General features: G+C 45.5%; 1 protein-coding gene across 1 annotated transcript in view; it reads left to right on the top strand.

Annotated features, from left to right (window-relative positions):
* The window catches only part of AFG2A (AAA ATPase AFG2A), a 407,538-nt gene extending 393,958 nt beyond the window's left edge, over positions 1 to 13,580 (top strand). Inside the window, exon 16 of the mRNA XM_083174281.1 lies at positions 13,352 to 13,580. Coding sequence (XP_083030407.1) covers positions 13,352 to 13,528 — 177 coding nt within the window. The 3' untranslated portion in view covers positions 13,529 to 13,580. The remainder of the gene's footprint in view (positions 1 to 13,351) is intronic.
* Positions 13,581 to 22,240: the final 8,660 nt, after the last annotated feature.

The raw sequence follows: 22,240 nt of genomic DNA, 5'->3' as shown, positions 1-22,240 counted from the left end.
TGCACACCCATTATGTTGTCACTGGTTAACAATGTGACTATTATGGAAGGACAGAAAAGTGTTTCTGCATACATCCATATAAAATGTATATTCTTGCGTTTATTTCCAGTTGTGTACGTAGAGTCACACTTGTCTATCAGGTGACCCCGTGTCTCTGTGGACAGAATGAACATGTAGGAGTTATATGTTTTCCTGCTCACAGTAATAGTATGTGGTCCTGCCTGCAACCAGTGTGCAGCCTCCCCCGATTATCTCAAATGACTTTCACATGGAGCTGAGGTTAGCTGTTATTTCTCTTGGCTCGTCCCCACTGCAACAGACACTTCCTCTCCGCCTTAAAAGGACCAAGTGATGTTCAGCTGACTGGGCTCCGGCCCAACACTTGATTTATACATTATTTAATTTCCTTCAGAACATTGAAAACAGTGCATTTAGGAATGGAAGTTGATATTTTTCATTTGCTTCAAAACTCTTTTAGGGCTAATATAATCAGTGGTTGCGCATATCAGCTTGTTTATGGAGGCTCTCAGTAATGGAACATGGAGCTAAAGGGCGTTTTATCCGAGTTCAGTAAACACAGGAACAGAGCAACTCAGACACAGAACAGAGTCTATAACTTTATGACAGGGGAGGCTATTCAGTACTGTACATAGAGACAGCTGAGGCTCAGGGATATGCATCAAGGTAATGCATCCCAGACTGTATAGATCATCACATCATTCTGCAAGCAGCAAAAGGATGAGCGCCCATTTACTAATGATTGTATCATAATTACAGCTATTGTACACTACATGTTATTGTGTGGTACTGTCATAAACCAAGTCCTATGATTTTTTGCATCAGTCTGTACTTTCTGGGGAAAATATACTAAGATGGCAGCAACCAATCAGAATCTTCTTCTTATTTATTTAGCAACTTCTAGAAGATAATAGTTAGTATCTGATTGGTTGTCCAGGTAGCAACATTCCATGCTTTTATACCTTTAGAATGTAGAGACTTATCAATGCTAGATGGGATAGAAGAATAAAGAGGATTAGTGAAGGGAACAGCTGTGACGTGGCCCCATCGATCTGAGGGGGCCCCAAAGCATGGCTAAGGTGGAAGTGATGTTGAATTCAGTACGCCACTTGGCCATATGTTCTGTGCCCTGGCCCCTCACTGATGACTGCCCCTGTGGCGCTTCTATGGGGAGAAGTGCATGTATCTCCCACCCCTCTGGCAGCCATTTCAAATGTAGCGCTGGCTGCCGGCCAATCGGAGCTTGCATGCTGGAAGCCACGGTGAATGGCTGCTGGAGTCCGAGCTCTGATTGGCTCACCAGCTGGCACCTTATCTGAAATGGTCGTTTAGCCAATTATTACGGACTTTACACAGTATCACCCTTACAATGCACATGTAATTATTGAGTATCATAAGCTAATTACAACCTGTGTGCTTTATTTATCATAGGTGGGGGGGGGGGGGGGTGGTGTCACTGGTGGCTGCAAGAAAAAAGTCTGTTTGATCCGATTAAAGTGAAAATGCTGGTTTACTTGTGCTACTATTTGAATCGCAAAAAAATTGTGCTGCCGAAGATACCTTGTGAGACAGGTTAATGTGGCTAATGGAATACACCCTGTACTACTTTCTATATAAAATGCATCAGACATAGAGTTGTATGATCACTGTGCCAGCATTAGTCCAACGTTCTTATGGCAAGTGAATCTAAACACTGTGAAAACCAAACACTTCTTTCCAAGATTTTCATTTATCCAAATATGCACCGTAACAAATCTTATAGGCCTGCACTTTGCTTTGTCTATAAACTACAAGTTTCAGAAATAGAATTGTGTCTATATTATTTGCATGCAAAAAATAAAACCAAGTAATATATCCACGCCATCGCTTTACTGGCTGAAATGTTACCCTGTCCTGTGCACAGACCCAGCAACTTGGGATTTAAAGTAGGATAAATGTAAATAAGTTTGGAAACACCTGTTTAACATTTACTGTTTTCAGCAGTACGACGCATTTACATTCATTGCTCAGTGTACTGTGGTACTGGAACATTTTTAAGAGTCTCATTTTACAGGGATTGTTGAGTTGGTCTGGTAGTTCCCTTTTGGGCTGACTTTGCTCTGACTCCTGCAGTGAGGTCCACATATGTTGGGAAAAAGAGCCAAGATTGTTTGAGCATTGCAACTAGGTCAGGAAATTAAAAATTAACTCTGGAGCAGAGTTTGGCACCGCACTGTGAATAATGTGTCCATTAGGAACTGGATTCCTTCTCTGCACCCTTTCAGGAAACAAGAAAACTTGTTCTAGAGAGTATCGTCGAGGTCTTCAACTAGCACAACTGTCTTATTGGATAAATGACTTTATTACATTAAATTCAAAGCCAGTTTTCCCCAAGTACTAATATATTTCTGACCACAATAGCCATCCCCCTCCCTGCTTACAGAGCAGGGTAACCATGTATATATATGATTTATATTGGATTACAACTAAGAAATATACTGTTCAATTTGCCCTCTACAATTGTGCATTATGTGTAAGTTATACTACTCTTTTACTGATTGTAACCTTTATGTACATTTCTTAAAGGAAGGAAAATGCCAAAAATACTTTGAAGAAACATGTTTAAAGAACTCCAGGAAGAGCTAGAATTATATTGTAACAAACTAAGGTGATATACTATTAGCCGCAGTACATTACCGCAGCAAATGGATCCGCCGGGGGTTATCCAATTAGCCCTAACCACTAGCCCCTATAATAACCCCTATTAGCTCTGTTTTAACATGATAACACATGGGTCCAGGAGCTTATACCAGAGCCCATATGGTAATGCCTGAAATCGGGTCATTTACTGCACTGTAAAAATGGCTGTAATTAAATAGTCCGATAATACCATTCGGCTAAAAAAGACAGTTTTGCTGTGCTGTAAATTAGCACAGGCATAGGATTCTGCCTTAAATAGAAAAGCACCTGGGCTCCAGTGTTCAGGTACCCCAGGATTTGTGAGATACTAAGCTTAGTATGTTCTCCTATAGCAGGAGGCTGGAAAATGATACATGACTGTAAAATCTCCTAGGGGTATATTTACAAAAGTGCAGGTTTATAGAAGAGCAGATGTTGCCCATAGCAACCAATTAGTTACTACTTGACAACTATCTAGCACCTTCTACAACATAATATAATCTGATTGGCTGATATGGGCAACGGCTTGATTTCTATAATCCTACACTTAAATATACTCCCTAGTTCAGGGTTGCCTACCCTCCCGGAATGGCCGGGAGGGTCCCAAAAATCAGGTCCCCCTCCCGGAAAGGTGGGGAACCCTCCCAGTTTCTGGGTGACCCCCTAACCCCCCCCCCCCCCCCCCATTTGCGGCTACCTTCCCCCGTACCGCGCCATTTAAATAGCGGAATATCTCCGTTAAGGGGGCGGGGCTAAAGTGGCAGAATCGCGTAATTTTAGCCCTGCCTAATTTTAGCCCTGGGTAATTTCCATAATGGGGCGGGGCTTAATGACAGAACGCTCCTCAAGCCCTGGCCCCGACCTTCTGCTGCAAGTCTCCTCTCCGGAGAGGAGATTAAAAATGTCGGCAACCCTGCCCTAGTTTCAGGAGCTCTGATTGGCTGCCACCCACTCTACAATTTTGATACATAAAATTAGAACACATCATGATAAAATATGCAGATCATTCACGCTGCTTGTTTGAATGACAAATATAGAAAATTTTAATGATTTAAAGTGGGTTTAGTCCAGTACATGCAAAGAAGGAAAAAATAAATAGTGTTAGAGATCGTGTAATTATTCCAGGCCCAGAATAGTCATAAATTAAAAGCTATAAATCTGTTCAAATAAAGACAGTATTAAACTCATAGTGGTATGTTTGTAATAGAGAGATCACACCTAAATCTTGCAATAATAAGTGTTTCTCCAGAGATGCACCCACTGGAGTTATGAACAAACTTGACAGATGTTTAACCCTACAGAAGACATCAACCCAAAATGGTTGTAAAGTGTAAATGATTGTGCTTCCTCAATGGATGACTAAAGTCCCTGTCCACTTTCAGTTACACATTGTTTTCTAAAACAGATGTAGGATATCATGGGCGAGATTCAACAAGCATCACAAAAAGCTTGCGATGCTTGTCGCCAGCCTCTGTATGCATACCGGCATTCGCGCTGTATGCATGAAGAATTCTGCAAAGGACGGCTCTTGCGGTAAGAGCCATCCTTTGCGATGATGGGACTTCCGGTTTCTGCCTCTGGAGTCCTATCTGCACATGCGTTGAGTACCGTGTGTGCCTCCGGGGATGCCTATGGGCTTCTTTCGCACTTTCCCTGCTGTGAAGGATCCAACCGGATCCCTCCCAGCATCCTCGGCAGCACGTGAGTCACTTGACACATGCACAGATAGGACTCTGTGTGCAGAACCCAGAAGTCCTATCATCGCAAAGGACGGCTCTTACCCAAGAGCCGTCCTTTGCAGAATTCTTCATGCATACAGTGTTATGCATACGGAGGCTGGCGGCAAGCATCACAAGCTTTTTGCCATGCCTGCTGCATCTTGCCCTATGTCTTCTTTCTCCACTAGGGGGCATGGGGGGAACACCATGTGTATAGCCTGGAGAGTCAGGGCACCAGACAGTTCATTTTAATTGCCCAGCATCCCACAGCTCCTGACCCAGGCCAGCCAGTTTTCAGTTTGGTCCTGGCAAAGAAGGGCTCCCTTTTGGAGGGACTGCTGCTGTTGTCCCTCATTTCAATTTTTTTCCTATAGGACGCCCGACATCCCAATCACTGGTGGCTTCAGCACTGACACCTGGGTCAGTGACTTCTGCCCCAACTCCTCCAAACAGGCACCTCTTCCTGAGCAGTGGCATAACTATAGCCCCGCAGCCCCGACTGTGGTGGGGAGGTGCTAAGTAACTGTGGGCGCCGGTCTGCGGGGCTATGTTACTATGCATCTGTGTGGTCGGGACATGCAGCGCTGCCCCCCCTCCCCCTAGCCCTCCCACCCGCCTGCCCAAGTAAAGTTAAACAGCCCTCTTACCCCTCCTCATGCCGGCCACCGCCACATTCCCGCAGCGCAGATCTCCTCCTGGCTCTTGACCGTCTCCTCCTGACCTGCAGTGCTAATGAAAACCACCCCTCACAAAATGGCTGCCCCCATACAGCAGACAGTTTTTTTAGGGATGCTAGAGGAGGGGGGGCCTCCACTAGCTTCCTTAAAAACTGTCTGCTATTAGGGGGCAGCCATTTTGTGATGGTCATTTTTCATTAGCACTACAGGTCAGGAGGAGACGGTCCAGAGCCAGGAGGAGATCTGCACTGTAGGACCCTGAATGCGGCGGCGGCATGTGGAGGGGCAAGGGGGGTGTTTAACTTTACTTGGGTGGGCGGCGCTGCCTATATCGGAGGGGGGGGGGGCACAAATATCCTAGTTACACCACTGTCCCTGAGCCAAGGCCCAGCACACAGGAGACAAGTTGCGGCAATCTGCTTGCAAGGAGGTCCATAGTCACGGCTTTAACAACCAGCACAGAAGATCACCCATGGGCCCTTATTCTGATTGAGTCGGACGGCTGCGTGTTCGGTCGGATGGCCGATGTATTGTGTTTGCGCATGTGCAGGGGCGTTTCTGCGCATGTTAGAACACTGTGGAAGTCTGAATACGGCGTGAATTCCGTACAGAAAACAATCGGTCGGAACAATCCGAACAGGGGGTGGAGAGGGGCGTGAAGGCCTGTTTGGGCTCATTACCATATGCGTACGCCCCGCGTTTCATGGGCGTTCCCATGAAAATGCTGGCCGTACATATGGTAATCCAGCCGGATTGTGGGGGAGCGGACAGCTGACATAGCCGGATGCCAGCTGCCTGCTTATATCCCTGCGTTTACATGGAGAAATGTCCGCGTGGTCTGGAGCACTCGGAGCTGTCTGACCGCTCAGTCCATCATTCGGCGACCATCGGAGGATGGGGGAGGCTCCCACAGATCGGGGTGTTGTTCACATGAAACATCCACTCGTGGTCCGTTCGCTCTGCGTTTTACCGCATTCGGACGGTGTGAGCGATCCGTATGGTAGGCAGGGCTAAGAACACTAGGTGGCCATCCGAAAAAACTAGAATAAGGGCCATGGTGCTGATAGTGGGTGCTCTGCCATAATCACCACCTAAAAATTCTAATGCATTTCACTTGAAGATAAACACAATTGATGATATCTGTGTCTCTTTAGTGTAAATGGGGGGAGTGGGGTGTTGTTCATATTAACCCTTTCAGTGCCAACGTTGCTGTGAGAGATGTGCAAAGTATCTGCTAAAAATGCCTGGGTCAAGGAATATGAATTGCTTTAATTATTGCCGGGAAATGAACTGAAGTGAATTTTTAAGTTTCATTAAAAACCTTGAGGCAAAAAAAGAACTGTCGCCGTGAGCAAAACTGGCATTGTTAGCAGATATTTTGTACATTTTTCACAGCAACGTTGTCAAAGGGTTAATATGAATGACACCCCACTCCCCCCATTTACACTAGAGCGACACAGACATCATCACTACTGAAATGCTGCAGATTACATTAGAATGTTTAGGTGGTGATTATGTTCCTCTCTCCCAGATGCAGCCTTGTTCTATAAATCTACATGACCCTGCCTTCAGTTTGAACCAGTAAAGGAGAAAAGAAAACATAGCTTGCTGTTAATGCGATGCCCGCTGCACCCAGCTCTCGCAGCATTAAACCATTTGCCAGCTGGAGCACTTTAGAGCCTCTCAGAAAAAGGAAACACTGCACTAGCACTTTGTACAATCTAAAGCATAATCTATTGGATTATGTTTGGTACAGCTATGTTAATAGTGATCTTGTATACATGGACAGTTTTTCAGTCATTAATTGTTCTGCGTCAGCTCCATTCACTCACGTAATCCATTTATTCTGCTGCCCTAACCAAAGCGTATTGGATGTTTATGCAAAGTTTGCAGCTCCGTTTCCTCTCTGGCTTGTTTCTGTATAGGCTGACATTTGTTTGCTGCCTTTTTACATGCAGATGTTACTTCCTTTCATAATACCATGGTGTATTCCCCTAAATGGCAATCTTTCCCTTCAGCTTTGCATCTAAAAATAGGATTGATTTTCATGGCATGTGTTGCTGCAACCAGAGGCCTGAAAAACTCAATTGATTTATGTTCTGTCCTGTCACTGAAATCCAGTCTGTTTACATAGGTAAAGCACCTAGAGCTCCCGGGCTGCTCGTCTGTGCGATGTATGAAGAAATACCAGGAAAGAGCTTTAGGATTCTGCCATATACTAAATATTTCAATTAATACATTTGTGTGCATATATATATATATATATATATATATATATATATATATATATATATATATATATATATTTGTGTGTGTATGTGCAATTATTCCTTTTTAATAAAAACACCATATCATAAGACTATGCATTCCGGAATTAAAACCTAATTCAAAGCACGTTACATCCAAAAGGTTATGCAGCCCATACTCCCATCGCTGGCCTTACATCTGTGAGGGCCTCAGGGCAGTGGCCAAGCAAGAATCCAGCGCCCACATCACTCTGGTTTTCTCCGATATATCGACTACAAGAGGATTGTTGGTGATCCTCATTTTCCTTTGCGAGGCAGCAGGTTTCTGGCTTTGCGCCTTGGGACTATTTAATTTTTAGTTTTCAGTGGCCATATATTGTTCTCACCTTTCTGGAGCCTCATGATGCCACTGCAAATTTCATTGGGATAATGCTGCAGCCACCATTTTCCGGAGATTTGTGCATGAGCAGCCGAGATGTAATCGAAAATATTGGGCAGATGACATGTTCCTGAATTCACCCTGAATGCAGTGCTCAACTCTGGGCCTCTCCAGTAGCTGCAGTTTAAGTACATACTTGCCTACCTTTAGAGTCTCCTCTCTGGGAGAGGAAACTCTCTGTAGCTTTTCTGGGGGCGGGGCTTGTCTGCATTAAGCCCTGTCCCCAGCCCTGTAATTGCCGTGATTCGCAGCTCTTCGGGGAGGGGGGTAGTACTAAATGACATGATTTGCATCATTTTAGCCCCACCCCCTCACAAAAGAGGCGAAAATGCCGGTATTTGACTGGCAGAGGGAGGGGATTCGGGGACCCCACTAAATGCGGGAGGCTTCCAGGGCTGGCAACAGAAATCTTGGGGCCCGGTACACTGATATCTCTGGGGCCCCCTAACCATGCCCCCTTGAGCAGAATATTTAAGTATACTGCATATTGAGGGGTGTCTGGGTAAGTACCCTAACAGGAATCCAGGCGGGTGCCTTTATAAACCATTTATAGGCACTTCACTGCTGCAGCTATGCTTACAGCTGTCATAAGTTAGGGCCCCTCACAAGCTTGGGGCCCAGTACAGGTGTCCTCTTTGACCCCCCCTGTCGCCTGCCCTGGAGGCTTCCCACCCTTCCAGGGGTCCAGGAGGGGGACACGTTTTCAGGACTCTTCCGGCCATTCCGGGATGGTAGGTAAGTATGACATACAGTATGTTCCATCAGACACGTCACAAGATGCATCTTGCTTGAAATCAGCTATATTTGCATGAGACATATTTTGAGTTGTTATACTTAGGCCCCACAATAGAAAAAGAACATGTCTTTACTGTGTTAGTGGTAAAGTCATATTGCCCTATTTGTACACAATATAATAATATGATAATGTGTTATATACACAAATGTCAAGTCAGTAATGGAAATAAGCAGCCTCGATGTGATATCATATAGCCACAGAACTAAATATTAGTACTGTCTGCTGGAGGGGTCAATCAGAAGAGACTGACAGTAATTCATTGTTTGTCATTACACCACCCTACAGTACCCCCTAGAGCAGTGATTCCCAAACTTTTTTGAATCATGGCACCCTAGAGAATCAAAATGTTTTAAGGCACTGCTAGGCCAAATGTTTCTTATTGAGAAATTCAGAAAAAAATATTAAAATAAGCACATTATATATATATATATATATACTGTATATCACAGTTATGTGGCAAGGGAAAGGATTTGCTTCTCTTGCACTGGTTTTTCCTGGTACATTTTCCCTAAATAATATGAATTGATCCTGGTCCATCAACCCAAGGCACCCCTGCAAGTGTCCTGGGGCACCCCAGGGTGCCTAGGCACACAGTTTGGGAGCCACTGCCCTAGAGGCTTATCTGGGGGTATGTCCACAGCATTTACGTGAATATCCACTTATTGTACTCAACCTGACCTCTCTCACACTTGCTCTCTTCCGTTCCTCATCTCTATGTATAATGAGCCACAATGAAACAATAATAGTTATATAAAGATGTAGGTGTGCATGCACCGTATGGAAATGCATATCTTACACAACAATGTGCATATAAGACTTCAGGTTGTGCCTTCCTCTGTGCTGCGATGCTTTCAGTCATGTTTGTTCCTGTACATACCTTTCTAAGAAAGACATAAAATTTTGTTATAATTTGTACATTTTTGGAAAATGGTTTATGTTACTGTATATAAGGAAACAAATCTTCCGGGCAAGTTAGAACCAGCGGGAGGAACCTCTGGCCTGAATCCTCCCCACCTGTTGAATGTGAACTTAAAACATTGCTTGAGATTCCACAGTTTAACTCGTTGTGTCTCTTGTGTTCTCTAAGAATGTAATATAGGTAGACATCCACTATATAGTAACACTAATGTCTCATTCCCCTGCTTACATGTGTGTCAGTGTTGTTGCAGTATTGTGTAGATGAAACACCAATAATTTTTAAAGCACGATTGCATCTCATGAATACCATATCATTTGTGTATGGACGGAACGTGTGTTTATTATTGTTTCACAAAACATCCTCTTATTCTTCACCACAAAGGAATGCTGGGCTTCCTCTTCTCCTTTATATCCATGTTATATCACAACCAGCCTCATCGCTACAAGTGACAAGCTACAACATGGAAAAGCTGGAGCAAGTCAAAAATATGCAGTGTCAATAGGATGTTCTAGGCACGCTACCTCTGTCTCTCATTACTGTGGGTGTGTGGCTAGATTTCCACAAAGCAGCCCCACTGCTTACATGTACTGTAGTGGAGGTAGCGTGAACCAATATTTACCAGACTGCAGCCTATCAACTCACTAGGAGCCTGTAGCATAACTAAGGCACAAAGGACGGCTGGCTCTATAAAATTAACATCTTTTGCATTTAGCAGTACACGTAAAGAATCTCTTATTTGGATACCTGTTATCCACCATGTTCAGAGAACCAGATAAACCAAGAAGTATATGGTTGATACTGCCCAGTGAAACTGTAATATATAGGCTCTACTTATCAAATGTAAAAATAATGAAATTATTTGGGATCTCACCCCTGTTATTGAAGACACAAGGGGACGTAGTACACTTATTCTGTTCAAGTCAACATAGATACCCCCCAAAAATGTGAAAAACTCATGTTGACCTTATTCGTGTCAACCTTAAGCTTGTGTCCATTTCTTAAACATGCTGCTAAATCCTCTAAAATGTGACTTCACTGCTTTGGCACCCATCAGCAAGGCATCAGCAAGTGAACAAACAGTCACATATTCTGAATGGGCAAACAACTAAGGTTCAGTTGGGTTTTTGGTTCACAGCAATGGGTGCACTATGAATACCAATCACTTTATTCTGCGCTGTACTGAAAACCCACAATATATCTTTTCATCCCACAAGCAATGTGTCTTTTTGTCTTTAGAATGACACCAGCCTCAGTCTGCTTCCGCTGTCTAAAGGCCTGGGTGCTGGAAAAAGAAAGCATTCAAACCATCGAAAAACCTTTTACCCATTTATCTAAACACTATTTAAATAAAAGCACAGAATGTGTTTGGCAGAATAGCGGTAACGACAGGTCGTCTTTGCTGTTTCAAATAATTTACCCAATTTAATTTGTTACAGAAACTGGTATAAAACAAAGTTTGTTTGTTTGTCTACACTGATCATAATTTATGGATCGACAAAAAACCATTTGCGGGTTATGTATTTCAATGGGGTAAATTATAAATACAGCCAAAAGCATAAGGCATACAGATGCATGATCGATTTGCATTCGATTTAGTGGCCATAATGTTGTCCTGCTGGGCATGCGATATACACTTTGGAACTGTGGTGAGCTGGGAATATAGGTGGTGAGTATGGGGCTGAATATCACTGCTGTTATCCTGGCAATGAGTAGGCACATTGCTCACTTGCTGAGTACCAGGCTGTGTATGGGTTGCCGGCAAAGGCATGGGGGTTTCTGGTTGCACAGAAACCCCCTCTTCTTGGCAAATGCCTTAAATTATGACAATAGCACTGGTATATAATACGATCAATAGAGCTGCCAGGATGCAGTCAATATGCCGGCGGTCGGAATCCCGACGGACGAAATACCGACGCCGGAATCCCGACCGCCGCAATGCCGGCACTTTGTCCCTCTATGGGTGTTCACGACACCCATAGAGGGAGAATAACATAGTGTGCCGAGCGTATCGAGGCACCGGGCCCGCTGCGTGGCGAGCACAGCGAGCCCGCAAGGGGGGGGGGGGCGATCCATATCGGCATTTCGGCGGTCGGGATTCCGACTGCCAGCATTTCATACCGAATCCGAGCTGCCACTACATCAGTGTAAGGGACAAAGCAGAGCTGCTGCACATGCACTTTGGATTACAATTGGAAACCCCCCTCTAAAAATCCTGCGACCACTGGCCATGCTATGCATTGTTTGCTGCACACATACAAAGTATATGTCTCTGTACCAAGTATGAGATCAACGTCATTTCAGCTTTGTGCATAGCTTAGCTAGGTTTGTATTTTCACTCTTCTACACACGCATCTTAGGTTTTCACCAGTGGCATAACTATAAATTTTGCTTCCCCCTGCCAAATTAGTATGTGGCTCCCCCTCATACCATTTTTGGTAGGACAAAAAAAGGGGAAAAAATGGTACTTATTTCCTAACACTGCGCCCACGATCTAGATTGTATGTGTCGGGCTGATATCTCAAGCATTGCATGCATCTTATGTGTTTGTGCGGCATAAGATGCATGAGATGATGCAATCGACAAGATTTTTACATTGGAATCAATGTGAAATAGTCCCTGAGACCCAATTTTACATTTATTCCAATGTAAAAAGCCCCCAAAACCCCCAAAATTTTAATTGCTAACCCCCCCTCATGGGTGAAATGCCCCCCCCCCCCCCATTGTTAACGCCACCCCACTATTGACGCCAACCCGAAGCGTGGCGAGCACAGCGAGCCCTCCGACCTTTTCATACCAGCACTATCCACGTCAGCGTGAAGTTGATTATATATAGTGTGGCGAGCCACCGAGCCCGAAGCGTGGCGAGCGGATGCGGAATACATGTGAAGTAGTCCGCGTCCCGGCGTGGGGCTCGCTGCGCTCGCCACGCTTCGGGCTCAGTGGCTCGCTGCACTCGCCACACTGTATGAAATCAACTCCACACCGACGTGGATAGTGGGGGTATGAAAAGGTCGGAGGACACGCTTCCGGTTGACGTTGATAGTGCTGGTGGCGTTAACAATGGTTATTTGGGGCTCACGATTTTTATCTTATAGCATCTCATGGATCTTATGCATCTTATGGATGCATAAGATCCATGAGATGCATAAGATGAGATCCATACAATTAAAAAATTGTTTCAATTGTATTGATTGTATGCCTTAAGTAAGGCATACAATCACTGAGACGGGCGCCGTGCTAGGAAATAAGTACCGAAAAAATAAATAAATGCATTGATCAATTCATTACTAAAACCCCACTATTTATTTATTTATTTGATTATTTGTATATTAAGGTGAGTTATTTTATTATGGTGAGTGCTGTATTTGTATTTACTAGAGCATGTGGTCACAGGCCACTGCATCCCAACCTGGGAATGGTGAGTGCTGTTTGCATCCCATGAGCTGCTGGACATGTCCCTAGTCCCTCTCCCCTATGAATAGACATGCATAGAATCTATTAAAAATTGCTCTGGAGAGCAGCGAGTGCCGGATGCTTCCCAACTTGTCCCATCACAGGACACAGCAGTATGCTGGTAGGATGGCAAAACATTCCCCAGCAACCAGGACTGTCCAGCCAAAGTCTGATACTTAGGAGAGTTACATTTGCTTCCAGATACTACACAATATTGGCTAGGGCAACCAATTTCTATGGTGGATGGGTGTGGGCTCATGAGGTCAGACACAGCACTTGCTAAGATATGCAATTGGTCACAATGATTAATTACCTTTTTTATTTTTTTCTATTGCGTGTTCCTGTTCGTTTTGTTTCTTCTATACCATTTTTTGTATTAACAAAATAGAAATAAAAAATACAGTAAAATACATTTATTTCCCCTCAGATCACTGCTGTTTGTCGAGAGGCTGCACTGCTTGCTTTACAAGAGGACATTGATGCCAAGTGCATTACGGGAAGACATTTTGATCAGGCTTTGACCATTGTGACCCCAAGAATTCCAGACTCTCTTATCCAGTTTTACGAGACTTACCAGCAGAAAAGTAGACTGCATAATTTATAAATTGTATTTTTATTGGCAGAACGCAATGATGATTAAATACAATTATAACAAGGATCCTAGTTTGTCGATGTTTTATGTATAAATTGCTAATAATGTTTTTTGCCACATAGCAAAATATATAAAGCAGATGGATTGGGTGATTTTTAGTGCATACACCTGTTGAGTGACTGCTGAAGTGCTGCTTTAAGAGGTGAATTTTAAGATGTGTGGTGAGAGTAGATGCCTGACAGACATTCAAAGACGGCACATTCCTAAAGCTGAGGCAAATAATGAAATGGGCTTCCTAATGAGGAAACAGTATCATCTTGCTGAGGCAAAATGGAGAGATCTCATTCTAGAGAAAGGTCAGATAAGCTGGCAGCAGCAAATGCGACTTAAAGATTCTTAAAAAGTGCTGAAATTGCCCAGCTATTTTTATGCATAGGTGACATGTATACAATGTGTATATCATATACGGATATTTCATATATATTCAGGATATACACACAGATACACATACAGATACAAAACCTGCTTCTACTTAGCAGGGCCGTAACTAGGGGGGGGCTGGGGGGTCACGCGCACCGGGCGCTGGAGGTGAGGGGCGCTGTGAGGTCCGGTGTATGTGGACGCTGTAGTGTAGCGGCGGGCATGTAACATGCCCGCCGCTACACTACAGCATCCACATACACCGGACGGAGTCCGTCCATCTCCTACTAGCGCGGCTGCAGGAAGCTCTGATGACTTCGAAAAGACTTGCCGGACGCTGATTGGCTGAATTCAGCCAATCAGCGTCCGGCAAGTCTTTTTGAAGTCATCAGCGCTTCCTGCAGCCGCGCTAGTAGGAGATGGACGGTGAGAGGACTGGGAGGGGGGGGGGTCTCCGGCTGTGCGGGGAAGGGGGGGGGTCTCCGGCGCCAGGGACAAGGCGTCATTTGGTCGGTCCCCCCTGTCAGCTGCTAACTAAGCAGCGGGGAATAAACGCTGTGCGCATGCGCACAGCGTCTATTCCCGCAGCCAGGGGGCTGGGGGCATGGCTAGAGGCTCACAGAGCCTCTGGGTCATGCCCCCATAGCGGCAAAATGGGGGCGTGGCCTCGCGGGGGAGCAGCGATTATAGGCCCCGCCCCAAATTAGGCCACGCCCCCGAAAATATTGGCACGCCTCCGGCGCGCAGCAGCATCACTAGGTGGGGGGGCACCAAAAGACTGCCTTGCCCCCGGGCACCGGAAACCCTAGTTTCGGCCCTGTACTTAGCAATAGGATCCCTGCACTTTGGCTAAACTTGCAGGGGGCTAAATTGCACAAGATGTCTGCAGATATTGAGCACTCAACTGACTGTGTGGCATCAACATTTCTATAAGCTTTTATCAGTTGACTAAAGTATTGATTTAGTATGGCTGGTGTGACGATAAGATGAGGGTCAAGATTACATACTCCATAACATTTCCAGTAAATTGCAGAGGTTCCCAAATGTGATCCTCAAGGCACCCCAATAGTTCAGGTGTTAAGTATATCTATGCTTGGTCACAGGTGACTTAATTAGTACCTCAGTCAATTTGTTTTAACAATCAGTGTTGAGACATGGATATACTTACAACCTGTACTCCTTGAGGAGCACACTTGGGAACCTCTGGTATATCAGATTCATTTTTTTAACGCATAATATTCCTTTCAAGGTTCCATGAGCCAAATGTACTAGCCTGAAATTTTCGGGTGCCGCTACGATTCTGGTAAAGTTATTACATTAATAGTGGCAATTATGTTAATGGTAAAATCAACCTAAAATTGTCATTATACTATTGACAATCTCACCAGAATCAAGCCAGTTCCTGCTATTACATTTGGCCCCATATATCAATATAAGTCAGTGTGGGTTCTCAACAAACAATACTGGAGACCTAGGTTGCATATACAATGCTGATCTATGCATACACACCTGTCCAATGTTGCTGTGATCTCCAGCGTGCTGTAAGGATTGTGACAATGTATCCAATCTTTGGTACTGTAGGACCTTACCTGTTGAGAGGCTATTCCACTTATCCACTACCCTTTCTGTGGTAGGGCAGAGGTTGGGTTCGGATGACAACTGGACTAATGTGTACCCAGCCTGGCATGAGCAGTGCCTTTAATACTTATGCGGGGTACACACCAGGACGACCCGCTCACGATGCACATCGTGAGCGGGTCGTCAGTGTCTCGTCCGACCCGCTCACGATGACGCGGGAGGGCACGACCCGCTCACGATGTGCACCGTGAGCGGGTCCGATCCGATGGCGACCCGCACCCGGTTCTATGGTCGTCATTGAGATCCTACCTGCAGCAGGTAGGATCTCAATAACGACCGACCGACCCGCGGGACCGCGCATCGGATCGGAATCGCTCCACACCAGGTCAGAAAAGGGCCCAATCAGCACACAATCTACATCCGATTGATCGGAATTGGATCTAGATTGTGCTGATCGGGCCCTAGTCGTCCTGGTGTGTACCTAGCATAAGAGTAATATTTTATTTTATAGTTTTCTTATATAGACACTGTAGTCCCACCTGAGCTTACACTTACAGTAATGGGGAAACTGGAAGTGTGAAGTACCCCCCTTATGGTGAAAACCAGATACCCCCAAAATGTTCAGCTTTATTCACTTAGTAAGCTCCATTCAGTGAGCACTGGTCTGCGCTGAAGCTAGTTTTATGAATGAAGATTTACTGGACAACTTGCAGAAGGTTGAATAAGTACCCGCAATCCAGCTGATTCTGAATTATATATTGAAGGGTAAGCCTGCTGAGTACTTTTTCCCTCTTTGAGGGTACTGGGAGCAGGAGGATTAGCCCAGACAGTGCCAGAAAGGTGAGCTACAGCTAACTGCATGGGTACAAAATGTGCTTCCCTCCATCTGCAAGTACCAGAAGAAGATGCAGCATGAATACAACAGGAGATGTTGCTTTCCAGAAGCATAGAAAGGTGTGCAAATGCTATTATTTTTTAAAATGAGTATTCAATATACTGTGATCCTATTAATTTGCATGTTTACCAAAATGTGTCTTAGAATTGTTTCACCATCATCATCTTGTCTGCTCCAAAACCCTATTGTGGCGCTCTTGGTACATGGGCCCCCATTTATCATTGATCGCATTTACAATGCGATCTGGGCGGAATATTACCGCCCAGGATCGCATTGTAAAATGCGATCATTTCGCCCCCATGTATCATCTTCCAGGGTGCAGGGAGAGGGCTCCGAAAGGAGCCCGTCCCTGTGATGCCTGGAGCCGGAAGCCGGAGGGTCTGCGCATGCGCGGTTACGCACTGACCGCACTGCCGCTCGGGCAGTGCGATATGTAGCCATAGGCTACAACGGGCTATCGCCACATTAGAATGGCGATAGCCCGGGGCTGCGATGCCGGGCTGCCTGATGTTGATACATCGGGCAGCTTTGCATCCCCCATAGAAACCTATGGGGGATGCGGCCGGCGGCGCTGCAGGGGGGGGATCGCAGCAGGGATCAGCATTAATACATTTAGGTGATACTTAATATTTGTGGCTAAACTCCGAAAACTTGTGTTTTCGGGGATTTAGCCGCAAATATTGCTTGATAAATGGGCCCCATAGAGCCGTATGTAACCAGGGAGAAAGCTGTGCATGGTTTGTCTTTACATCCAACTCTGCATGGGGCCCTATATGTTTGGAAAAGAAAACTAAAAATAACAAGGCAAAAGACACAAGTGGTTATATTTATGATGTTGATAGTTGATGACTGTATGTAAATGATTAACTTTTCATTTAATTTCTCTGAGCTGTTCCAGCAGCCAGATCCTAATATGCACTTGTGTAACCCTATGTGTATTACCAAACCAAATGTACCACTAGATTTGTGTGTTTCTATCTATCTATAGGATAATATTGGAAGAACATGTCATACCCTTGGGTATGGGTCATAAGGTCAACACAATTAAGGTTGACATGAGTTTTTCACTTTTTGGTGTCTACATGGACACCGTATAAGTGTGCCGCGTCCCCTCACATGGCTCACTGTGCTCGCCATGCTTCAGGCACGGTACCTCGCCGCGCTATTATATTCCCCCTCCATGGTCACCGGTATCAACAAGTCATTTTTTGAAAACAATCATTAAAAACTCATGTTGGCCTTTTCATTGTCCACCTTTTGCTTTTGTTGACCTCTTGACCATGTCAACCTAATGCATGTCGACCGTTTTCATGTGTCGACCTTTTAACTGTTGAACTAATGACTGTATCCCATACACTTAATATACAGAATTCCACAATAGCATTTGTTATTTGACACACAAGTGAAATAAAAATGGAAAATCTTCAATAATCCATAACAATCCCCACGCTCCTGAGCCTAGGCTGGTATTGGAAAAGTGTGTGGGGTTCCCTCTAGTACCAGGCTAAACCAGCCAGGGAGATGGGACCTGTAGCAGTGACACACACATCCTGCCATAATGGCAGCTGACCCCAAAATGGTCAGGGCAGGAAAACATACAGAATTCAGAACCCCTTAAAAAATGGGGACCCCTTGCCCCCAAGTAATTATTGGGTACTTCCGATGGGGGTTTCACACCCGCCGAGCCATTTGCTCCAGAGAGGATGGGTGGGGCAGACACCTGGCAGCAGCAGGAGAACGCCCAGCGTTTTATAGGGCGTCCCCATGAAAACACTGGACATTCCCCTGGGAACGCAGGCGGGCCGATGCCTGCTCGGGGCGGGAGACTGACGTCACATGATTGGCGAATAGCGGTGGAAATAAAAGTCAGTTTTCACTGACTTTTATTTGCGAAGGGGAGAGAAATTATTTGATGGTCGGCTACCATCGAATGCTTCCTCTGCCCTTCGGCCACATGCCAGAGGATGTGTTCTCAGACTATCCCCCCGCATGTTACCAAGGGAATGCGGGCAGCACTGGCAGTGGGCGTTCGGCGCTTTCCAGCTCGCTAGGGTCTGAATCTGGCCCTAATGCCTTGCCAACTGGCTCAAAACTGAAGTCATTCCTAACTCACTACAAAACACAAGCCGTATTTCCAAGCATAGTTCAGTTTTCAGTAGCAGAGGCACGCTTGTGGAGGTCAGACGCAGATATGGATGGGGGGCTAGAAGGCAAAGGCACTCATGGGGAGGGGGGTCAGATGCACAATTGGGGAGTCAGTGGTATGCGGCATTCATGGGGACAGGGAGCAGAGGTATATATAGGAAGGGGAGATGAGAGGTGCACATGGTGAGGCAGGAGGCAAAGGCACTCATGGGGAGGGGGTCAGAGGCACTCACAGGGAGGGGTGACAGAGGCACTCACAGGGAGGGGTGTCAGAGGCACTCACAGGGAGGGGTGTCAGAGGCACTCACAGGGAGGGGTGTCAGAGGCACTCACAGGGAGGGGTGTCAGAGGCACTTACAGGGAGGGGTGTCAGAGGCACTCACAGGGAGGGGTGTCAGAGGCACTCACAGGGAGGGGTGTCAGAGGCACTTACAGGGAGGGGGTCAGAGGCACTCACAGGGAGGGGGTCAGAGGCACTCACAGGGAGGGGTGTCAGAGGCACTCACAGGGAGGGGTGTCAGAGGCACTCACAGGGAGGGGTGTCAGAGGCACTCACAGGGAGGGGTGTCAGAGGCACTTACAGGGAGGGGTGTCAGAGGCACTCACAGGGAGGGGGTCAGAGGCACTCACAGGGAGGGGGTCAGAGGCACTCACAGGGAGGGGTGTCAGAGGCACTCACAGGGAGGCGTGTCAGAGGCACTCACAGGGAGGGGTGTCAGAGGCACTTACAGGGAGGGGTGTCAGAGGCACTCACAGGGAGGGGGTCAGAGGCACTCACAGGGAGGGGGTCAGAGGCACTCACAGGGAGGGGTGTCAGAGGCACTCATGGGGAGGAAGGAGGAGCATTAAGTAAAGATGTAGACTGGGACATATGTGAAGGATGATCTGCCTTCTACTGCAGTACCGCTCCTGATCATTGTGTGTGGTGTACAGCACTACCATTCTTCTCTTAGAGGTATTGTTAATCTTACTTAAACTGTGTGTGCTCAGCTCCCAAAATTAATGTTTCATACCGAAATCTTCCTCTAGAACATGGTAAAAACTACATCAAAATCCATCCAAATTAGCCGAACGAACAGACAGAAGCTTACCACCAAGGACTTTATTTTACATATTGAGAGATACTCTATATACTGTATCTGCTGTATATAGCTGTCTATAGTCTGCTGCCTGTTTGCAAATATTAGGTTGCAATTCTTTGTATGGATAATGTCATTTGAATAAAATTCACATATCTAAATGTATTTATGGATGAGAACAAAGGATAGCCTTTCAAAATGTGTAAGTGTGCGATTGTGCAGCCCAGATGGGGTTAAGAATGAATTTTTACTTCTGGGCTCTTAAAAGAAGACACTAATGGGGGAGAAATATTTGTTTTGTTATGCACTAAATCCATCTCTGGCTAAACCCTTTAATCCTATTTGTTTCCTCCCTATGCTGTAATTCCTCTATAGGCTTACATAAAAAACATCTTTACACAGAACTAGATTTCCCAGATTCCTTGTGAATTGTTCTCGCACTGCAACTGGGACTTGCTGATATAACAAGTATAACCTAGTGAATTTACACGTATTCATTGTCAGTACATAAGTATCTAAACTAACATTCTGTATATACTAAAGAATGATATATACATAGATGTGATAACCTGATTTAGAAACACTGCCGGACTGGCCATCTGGCACTTCTGGCAAATGCCAGAGTGGCTGATGGCCAGGTGGGCCAATTTCTTCATGCAAAGTGTAGGCTCCGCCTTCCGGTGGCTCTCTATGTGCACCGCTGAGATCCAGAAGAGAGGGATGTATCACATGCTGCTGTTCCACTATCTCCTGCAAGCCTGGTCAGGGCCACGATGATATGAATTGCAGCATCAGATTCCGTGACTCTCCGGCAAGTGAAGATTGCAGCAGACGGGGGATTCTGGGGGACTTGCCCACCTCCCCAGGGGTGCCGGGAGGCAGAGCCAATTTTCAAGACCTTCCTGGCCATTCTCAGAGGGTAGGTAAGTATGATGTTACCTAGAATATTCCTGAGATTTTATCTTTGTGAGGGCAGTTTCAGTGGAGTGAAGAGGACGGAGGCAAGACTGGAATGGATCAAGTAGGGAGTGGGAGGAAAGAAAGACAGTAAGACATTATAGATGTGTTCAAGGAATTTGGAGGAAAAAGGTAGAAGAGAGAGGGCACAGTAGTTGGAGATTGTGTGTACGGATTAAGGGTAGGTTTTTTTAAGAATAGAAGAGACAAGGGCATGCTTGAAGGCAGTGCCAGATTTAGGAGGTGTGCAAGTTGGGAACAGGTAGAAGGAGAGAGGAAGCAGAAGTGGAAAGGGTCGAATGTAGAGGTGGTTGGGAGGAGGCCTGGAAGAGGGTCATTATGTCATCTCCAGTGGATGTGCAATAGGTGGCAAACTCAAGTGTAGATAGTGTGGAACAGAGACAAGGTTGGAGTGGGCAGAGGAGGTAGTTGATGCTGGAAAAGAGATGTGAGGATTGTGATGAGCTCTGAAGTGAGGAAGTAAGTGAGCCAGGAAGCAAAGTGGTCAAGTAATTTGGTGGGAATGCGTGGGGGTAAATGACAGCTACTCTAAGGTGAACAACTTGGAACATGTGTATGGCATTGACCTCAAATGTGGTGAATGTAAGAGATGGTGTATGGTATGACAGGTGTAACCGGAGGACAGCTGGACCCCGACGCCACCACTTTGTTGAGTATTGGGCCTGGGGGGGGTGTGTGTGAGTGTGAGGCCACAAGTAGAGAGAGCAGCTAGAGAAGTGGTGTCAGTGGAGGAAATCCAGGTTTCTGTAATGGCTAGGTTTTTGATGCTTGTAAACCAACTTTGGGTCCTCCTGGAGAAAAATGTTATGGAAATAAGATTATTATTACGTCTGAGCGAGCCTTCATGCATCAATCTGCATTTTTATGAGCCCACAAATAGAACCTGATTCAGAGGTGGATGCTATATTTTCTGTTGTGCAGTTGCGCAAGAGACAAAGTTTGCAGGTGTCATCATATAAGCCTCAACTTCATTGATAGGCTGCAGGCTTTTGGGTCAGTGACGGGCACATTTTCAAAGGCCACACTAAAGTCAGTGACCGCACAATGGTAGCAATGCATGTGATGCTGCATTTTCAGACACAAGCAATGGATTTGGGAAACTGGTGGAAGACCTCTTTATAAAAGATGGCTCCTGAGGTGTTTCTATATCTTCTTCTGTATCAGAACAAGTAGCATAGAGCCAATATGCATCCAATTCTGAATCAGGCCCATAGAAGCCATGTAATAATAATTCAAATACAGAAATGTGGCACATGAAATATATCTCTTATGTCACTTTATTCTTACTGTTTACAACGTAAGTATGACTCAAATGTTTACAGACAATGAAAGTGTTCTGAATGTAGAGGATGAGCCTGCAGTTAGGGGACAATGGGGCAGGTGTATTAAGCTTTAACAAGAGATAAATGCAAGGATGATACAGAAAGATAAACGTCCAGCCAAACACCTGTTAACTGCCATGTTACAGGCTGTGTTTGAAATAAGTCAGTAAGGAGCTGATTGGCTGGACGTTTATCTCTCCTTATCACCCTTGCATTTATCTCTTGTTAAGGCTTAATACATCAACCCCACCCCCCACCCCGCCCTGGGTGTTATAAGTAACTTGTTTTCACTTCTAATAATGCTTAC

This window comes from Crinia signifera, chromosome 1, assembly GCF_055691185.1.
Source record: "Crinia signifera chromosome 1, ASM5569118v1, whole genome shotgun sequence".
Classification (NCBI taxonomy): domain Eukaryota; kingdom Metazoa; phylum Chordata; class Amphibia; order Anura; family Myobatrachidae; genus Crinia; species Crinia signifera.
Note: the sequence above shows the minus strand (reverse complement) of the source record. Positions and strands in the feature narration are given on the sequence as shown.